The sequence below is a fragment of the Myotis brandtii genome, unplaced genomic scaffold (genome assembly GCF_000412655.1).
Source record: "Myotis brandtii unplaced genomic scaffold, ASM41265v1 scaffold550, whole genome shotgun sequence".
In the NCBI taxonomy this organism is placed as follows: domain Eukaryota; kingdom Metazoa; phylum Chordata; class Mammalia; order Chiroptera; family Vespertilionidae; genus Myotis; species Myotis brandtii.
In genome coordinates, this window is record NW_005370043.1 from 4,067,580 (window position 1) to 4,075,466 (window position 7,887).

Genomic DNA, 7,887 nt, shown 5'->3' on the forward strand with positions numbered 1-7,887 from the left:
CCAGGTTGGGTGGCACAGGTGCCTGCACCTGAATCCCACACAGCTGCCTTCCAAGTGACCGGGTCAGCCTGGCCCTTGCTGAGGTCCATTTGTTTATGTTATTAACTAACTCCCAGAGTTATTGGTTGGGGAGAGTGGAGAGTAACATATGACCAGGAAGAGGAAGAAAAGGAAAGCGAAGGCAGTTTCTGCCCCAGTAATAAACCCTGTGTGCCAAACTTCACCCTGATCTGCGCTCTCTGGCAGCTTTGCCCTTTGAAAATACCAGGTTTGGGAAAAGCAGAAGGAAGGGTCTGCAGTGCAAGGTTGAGATGACTAGCTCAATTTTTGGAAATGGTATTTACTGGCCTAAATGAAAAAGAAATGAACTTTTAATCCCGACCACCTCTTAAGCTACTCTGATGGTGGTCTTGGCAAAGATACAGGTGCCTGGGTGCTCACAGGCCCTGATGAGGAAATCTGAGACGTGAAATTATGCAGTATGTACCAAGCGACTGGCTCCGGCCATTTCAAGCCTTTCTGTGGGCTGAGCCTTACCAGTGATTTAAGATGAAGTACAATGCTTTTTATTACACATCTAATTGTTAATGAGAGGAAATGCAATCAGCAGCTCCTTTTCACACTCTACATGGAATCGAGGAGACTGCTGAGTCCAGAAAGATGTGGCCATTGATGGAGCCCAGGAAATTTCTGCCCCCCTTTTTGGGGAGAGGATGTTAGAAGGAGAAGAGAGGAGAGTTGCAAATATGATGAAAGTACCATGTCTGAAAACGCATTGTTGTCATATAGGGTCACTTGCAGCAACAGCCTCGGTTTGAAATTTTAACTGAACAGCATTTAACTCTTCCAAGTGTTGCATTTTCTAGCCGATTTGCCTCATGCTAACTGAGGACACTCTCTTCATCCTTGTTCTTCTCAGGTGGAGCAGAGAACAGGTTGAAGGGGTGGAGGGAGGGGGAAGAGGGACAGAAACAGAGAAAAGAGATGGAGGAAAGAGGCCCAGATCGTCAAGTGTGCTCATTCTTCTTGTCTCTCTTTCTTGCCCCAGAGGCTATACAGGAGCGCTGTCTCCTAAGCACAGTGGGGCTCGCTGAGCTTGCCAGGCGCTGGGCATTCCTGTAGTTCTCAGGGAGACACTGGGCGCTGTCTGGCTTGAAGTTGTATCCCCCTCTCCCCTAGAAGTGGGTCTCTCCCAGCAGGTATATAGGGAAACTAGTTCTTCTGCTTAACGGCAAAGCAAGAGAGATTCTGGCAAAACATTAAATATATTTATAAGTCATCTTTGTCTGGAACCAAATGAGGAAAAAACAGGTGCACAGGGGAAAGGAGGAGGGGAAGTGAGGTGAGGTTTAAAAGTTCTAATCATTCACGAAAGATAAAAGACATCTGATAGCAGCACGGAAGCAGTCAGCTGTGCTGAGTAGACCCTCCTGAGTCGACTGCAGACCACTGTGTCCCAACAGGAGTCTCAAAGCCCCACTCCTCGGCTAGTCCGGGGAGAGTGGGTAATATTTTGATTGTTACTGTTGTTGCTCATCCTGGTATTGGCAGATACGTTAAATACCGCAACTTTAATGAGTCCTGTGTGAAAACAGAGCAAATAATCATTAGTCCCTTTCCCTGTATTTCTCACTTGCTCTATGAGAAAAAGAACTAACTTAGCTGTCAAATAGGAGAAAGGCTCAGAGGTCCTTTGTAATGCCTGCTCTTGGCCTGTGACCAGCAGGAGCTTCCGTTAAAGGCTACATGGTCTGTCTGGGGACTTGGCAGGGGGCTCACTGTCATGTTAAGGGCCACTATGCTTACACAGAGTGACTACAGTGGGTGTCTTCAGAGACAGATGTGTAGGTGGTGGCTGGATATGTGGCTTGGAGACTAAGGCAGAGGTTGGGACTAGAGATACAAATTTGAGAGTCATCTACACTGAGATGAGAGCTGAAGCCTTGGGAAGAGACAAGGCAGCCAAAGAAGGGAGCTTAGATAAGGAAGAAAGGCCTGAGACAGACTCCTATGGGATGTGTGTGTATGTCTTAGGGGTGAGAGGGGAAGGAGACATAAGCTGTAAGAGCATCAGGAACAATATTAAATATGGCAAAATGCCATAGAAAACTCAGGAGCAGAAAATTTTGGCAAAAGGAGGGGAAAGGTAACATGATTACAATATTAACATTAATAAACCACTTTTTAGTAAGGACTTCTTAGGTGCTAGGCATTGTGCCAAGCACTAAGAATTTTACACATAACATTTCAATGCAACCCTCACAACAGCTCTGTGTACTATGTACTGCAACCCTCATTTTGCTAATAAGGAAACTAAGGCTGTGGGAAGTTACTTGCCCAAGCGCACACAGCTAGAATTCTCACCAAGGTGTGCTGTGTGACCTGGTTGAGGAGGCTGAGGGATGAGGAAGCAGCATGTCCTCTGTAAGACGTGAGCACTGATATGAGCCCCGCAGGGCACAAACCACCCACTCAGAAGAACCATGTAAAAAGATGTGCAGAAAAGTGTACTAAATGTGCACTTCCTTCACAAGCATCGAGGCAAGTGTGGGAAATGAGAAATCACAATGATGGCAAGGCTCCCAGCAGTAGTGCAGTTTCCCCTAAACAACCATCACCTCATGTATGTGAATATACCACAAATAGATAAAGATGAATTTTAGGATCTCTTCCTGCCTCCGAGGGAGGATGAAGACTTGAGTGGGAGAACACATGGAGTTCTCACCAACTCAGAGCCACTTCCAAGGTCAAAAGACAGTTCATTTTTAGAGGAGGTGGGGAGTGGGGATAAGGATTTTAAAAAGCTAACTTTTTAAAATCCAATGACACTAACAGAGCTGTGAGAGGCCAGCTTATTCACCATGAGATTTTCCCATTGGTACATCTGACTACCTACTTGATTTAACGGGTCTTTAATTATAGGTACCGGTTTAATCTGGGAACTACAAAGCCACAGGCTTTTGAGTCATTACTCTTAGTTTTGAAACTAATTCAAATCTTTCTTTTGAAAGTTTTTTGAATTTTTATTTATTTAAAAAAAATTTTTTTTGAGAGAGAGCATTGATTTGTTGTTCCACTTATTTATGCATTCATTGGTTGATTCTTGTATGTGCCCTTACCGGGCTGACCTGGGATGGAACCTGTAACTAGGCGTATCTAGATGATGATCTAACCAACTGAGTTGCCCAGCCAAGGCTAAATCTCTTACTTTCTGAACAATTCTATTAGATAACTGGGGCAGGAATTATTAGTTCTATTGCACAAGGGTCATCTAGATCTAATTCCAGAATCATCTAGAACTGAGGCTGGCTTCCTTGATGAAGGCAGCATCCAATATGCAGCCCCAGTCCTGTCTCATGGTGGCAGCTTCCCTTGCTTTACAGGACTTGGAAAGATAAAGGACATGAGAAGCTCCATGAACTAGCAACACCTTACAGCCAACATTCCATCTCCTACCCACAGTGCCATGCACACAGTTCTTTTTCATACCTGGGCAAGTATGAGGTCAGTATATGATTATTTATCTGGAGATATAGGTGTATGTTCGAGAAGGGGAGCGGGGGGGTTCAGCTTGGGCAGTTGGATCATTTAGAAAGTCCCAGATGAGGATTGTATCATCGTGTGAACTACTGACAATCTGGAATTCATCAAACTGGAGTCGGAAAACTCTTCCAGAATGCTCCTAAAGAAGCAGAAACAGAAACTTCTGAACTACTCAGAATCAAAAGGACAAATTCAGTAACATGTCAAAAGGAGTCTATGAAAAGGCTATGTTATCCTGTAATTTTCTCTATCATTTAGCTATTTCAAGAACACAGAGAAAAAAACTTAATTTGAATTAAAGGCAGGATGAAAAAGTCAAATACTGGGCAGTTGATTTCATACATAATCAAAGCAATATTCACTAGAGCTGAGGCATGCCCAATAGCATGCTACTTTCTCACTGCTAACTCTCCTAGGCTGAGGCTGAACCAGACCATTCCTCAGTGCTTCCCTGGCCTTAGCCTCTCTCTGTACCTCTAGGGTTCTTCTACAATTAGAGGCCAAGGACTGATAAGCAATAAGGAGCGGTGTGCTGGTAAGAGTTTATCAGCTAGTTAACTCTCCCCAATTGTAAAAGCATCTGCTTATTTTCATGGTGTAAATATTCCTACGCTGGCTCTAGCTGGTTTTGCTCAGTGGATAGAGTGTCGGCCTGTGGACCAAAGGGTCTCGGGTTTGATTCTGGTCAAGGGAATGTACGGTGGTTGCAGGGTCCTCCCCGCCCAGGCCCTGGTCGGGGCTCGTGCAGGAGGCAACCAATCGATGTGTTTCTTTCACACCGATGTTTCTCTCTGTCTTTCCCTCTCTCTTCCACTCTCCCTAAAAATCAATGGAAAAATATCCTTGGGTGAGGATTAACAAACAAACAAAAACAAACAAACAAACACACAAAAAAACCAAAAATTCCTATCCTGGCCATTTTCAAGCTACCCATATGATGCCAACCAGATTGCAAAAATCATAATTTAATTGAATCTCATAAGCAGTTATAAGCATATTTTGTATACCATTGTAGTAACCACCACCCTGATTACTTCCAGTATCCCAAAAAGCACTCTCATGCCCCTTACAAAGTTGATACTACCTTCACCCCAGTGCTGTCATCAATTCATTTTTCCTGTTCTTCGATTTCCTATAGATACACTCATAACAGCATGTATTCTTTTTGCCTGGTTTCTTTCATTCAACAGTGTAAGATTACTCTCTGTTACTGCATGCAACAGAAGTTCATTCTTTTTTCATTTATTTATTACTGGTTGATGTTCCATTATATGAACACACTATACCTTCCCGTCTCCTTTGGTGGCTATACAAGGCTGATTGTAGTTTTGGCTATTATAAACAAAGTTCCTATGAACATGTATATACATGTCTTTTGATAGATATATGCACTCATTTCACCTAGGAGTAGAACTGTATGTTTAGCTTTAGTAGATATGGTGAAGCAATTTTTAAAAAGTTGTGCCAATTTATACTCCCACCAGCCATGAATCAGAGTTCCAGTTGATTCACATCTTCAACAAATTGATACTGTCAATCTTTTAAATTTTAGGTATTTTGATAGATTTGTAGTATAGTGGTATTTTATTGGAGTTTTAATTTGCATTTTTCTTTATGAAGTTGAAACAGTTCCTCTCTATTTCTAGTTTGCTGAGAGCTTATCACGAATAGATGTTAGATTTTGCCAAATGCATCTATTGATATAGTCATGTGCTTTTTCTTCTTTAACCTTTGATGTGATGGATTACATTAACTGGTTTCTGAATATTACACCTGCTTTGTATAACTAGAATAAATCTTACTTGATCATGATGTGCAATTCTTTTTATACACTGTTGGATTCAATCTCCTAATATTTTGTTAAAATTTATCTTAATATAAGTTACTTCATTTTATTGAGATTTGAAAAATACTGGCATACCTTTAAAATAGAAATTTTCCTTATTGTGAAATCACTAAACATAAGGAGAGTAAAGATCACACTTAAATCTGAAGCAAATGGTTTACAATATTACCAAAAAAGCCTACCTAATAAACTCATATTAGTTATGAAATTGTGTGTTTTATTTTCTTATAATATTTTTGTCTTGTTTTGGTATTATGGTGATTCTGGCCTCCCAGAGTAAATTAGGAAGTATTCACTCTGCTTATATCTTCTGAAAGAGATTGTACAGAACTGATATAATGCCTTCCTCAAACACTTGGTAGAATTCACCAGTGCCATTTGGGCCTGGTGCTTTCCGTCCTGGAAGGTTATTATTGCTTCAATTTCTTTAATACATACATGCCTATTCAGATTGTCTATTTCTTCTGAAGTGAGTTGTGGAAGATTATATATTTCAAGGAATTTGTCCATTTCATCTAGGTTATCAAGTTTGGGGCATAGAGTTGTTCATAGTATTATTTTATTATTATCCTTTTAATGTTTATGAAATTTGTAGTGATGCAAAGTTGTGCTTAACATTCAAAAATCAATGTAATAACCAATTAACAGAATAAAGGTAAAAATATAAGATCATCTCAATGGATGCAGATAAAAACATTTAACAAAATCCAACATCTATTTCTAATAAAAACTCTCAGCAATCAAGGAACAGAAAGGAACTTCTAATATCCTGATTTTATCTACGAAAAACCTAAAGCTAACACACACACACACACACACACACACACACACACACACACACACACACACACTGGTGAGTACCCACATGCTTTTTCCCCAAGAAAAGGACATCCACTGTTAATTCTTTTGAACATTGTACTGAAGATCTTAGTCGGTACAAGAAAACAAGGAAGAGAAATAAAGGTACACAGGTTGAAAAAGAAGTAAAAGTGTATTTGTACATACTTGCAATGAACAATCCAGAAATTTCAAAATACTATTTACAATAGCATTAAAAATATGAAATATTAGGGATAAATATGACAAAAGACGTATAAGACCTTTAACACTGAAAGCTATAAAACATTTTTGAGAATTTTTTAAAAGACCTAAACAAATAGAGAGATATACTGTATTCATGAATCAGAAGACTCAGTATTGTTAACAGTTACTTTTCTCCAATCGAAATTGATCTGGATTTAACATGATCCCAATGAAAATCTCAGCAGATTTACTGGGTGGAGGTGGGGGGTAAAATTGGCAGATTCTAAAATTCACATGAAAATTCAAAGGACCCCAAAAAATTTTGAAAAGTACGAAGCTGAAGGACTTATACTACTAGGTTTCATGAGTTATTAAAAAGCTGCAGTAACCAAGTTAATATGATACTGGTATCAAGATAGACAAATAGACAAAAAGATCATTGGAACTGAATAGGTCCATAAGTAGAGACCCCCACATATATGGTTAACAGGTTTTGACAAAGATGCAAAGGCAATTCAGAGGAAAAAGGATAGTCTTGAATAAATGGTACTGGAACAACTGGATATCCATATGAATTTTAAACCATACTCATACCATCCACAAAAATGAACTCAAAACTCAATAAGAAACCCACTCAATTAAAAAAATGGGCAAAAGATTCAAACAGACACTTCACCAAAATAGGTATGTGTTCAAGTAAACACATGAAATGATGCTCAACATTAATATTAGGAATATGCAAATTAAGATCACAATGAGGTACCACCGGACACTTGGAATGACTCCCATTAAAAAGACTGTACACTAAGTATTGGTGAGGATGTGGAGTAACTGCACTGTTATATTGCAATGTTAAATGGTACAACTACTTTGGAAAACAGTTTGGCAGTTTCTAGAAATATTAAATGTACATTTACCATATGATCTAGAAATTCTGCTCCTAGAATTTATCCAGGAGAAATGTAAGCATATGGTCATATAAAGATTTGCACATAATGTTTATAGAAACTTTATTTGTAATAGCCCCAAACTGGAAACAATCCAAATTTTCACCAACTGGCAAGTGGATAAATTGTGGTATAACCATACAATGAAATACTACTTAGCAATGAACTACTGATTTACATCAACAACACAGGAGAATATAAAAATAATTAGGCTTAATTAAAAGAGGCAAAAAAGAGTACATACTCTTCTTTGATTCCATTAATTAAACCATAAAAATGCAAACTAATCAATATTAACAAAAAGCAGATTAGTGGCTGTTTGGGGACTGGAGCAGGGGGAAATGGGCAGAATGGGAAGGAAGGATTACATAGGGGGCATGAGGATACATTCATTATCTTGGTTGAAGTGATAGTTTCATTGGTATGTACATATGTTAAAATTTATTAAGTTGCATATTTTATTGTATGTCAATTATATTTCAACTAGAGGCCTAGTGCACAAAAATTTGTGCACTCGGGGGGTCCCTT

At 39.3% G+C, this 7,887-nt stretch overlaps 1 protein-coding gene across 23 annotated transcripts in view; it reads right to left on the reverse strand.

Annotated features, from left to right (window-relative positions):
- Positions 1–550: 550 nt before the first annotated feature.
- BTRC (beta-transducin repeat containing E3 ubiquitin protein ligase) overlaps positions 551–7,887 on the reverse strand; it is a 175,035-nt gene continuing 167,698 nt past the window's right edge. For all 23 annotated transcript variants that reach the window (XM_005878300.2, XM_014549443.1, XM_005878295.2 and 20 more), the window contains 2 exons: positions 3,490–3,682; positions 551–1,581 (listed from right to left, as the gene is read on the reverse strand). In XM_005878300.2, coding sequence (XP_005878362.1) covers positions 3,521–3,682 — 162 coding nt within the window. In that variant the 3' untranslated portion in view covers positions 551–1,581; positions 3,490–3,520. The remainder of the gene's footprint in view (positions 1,582–3,489; positions 3,683–7,887) is intronic.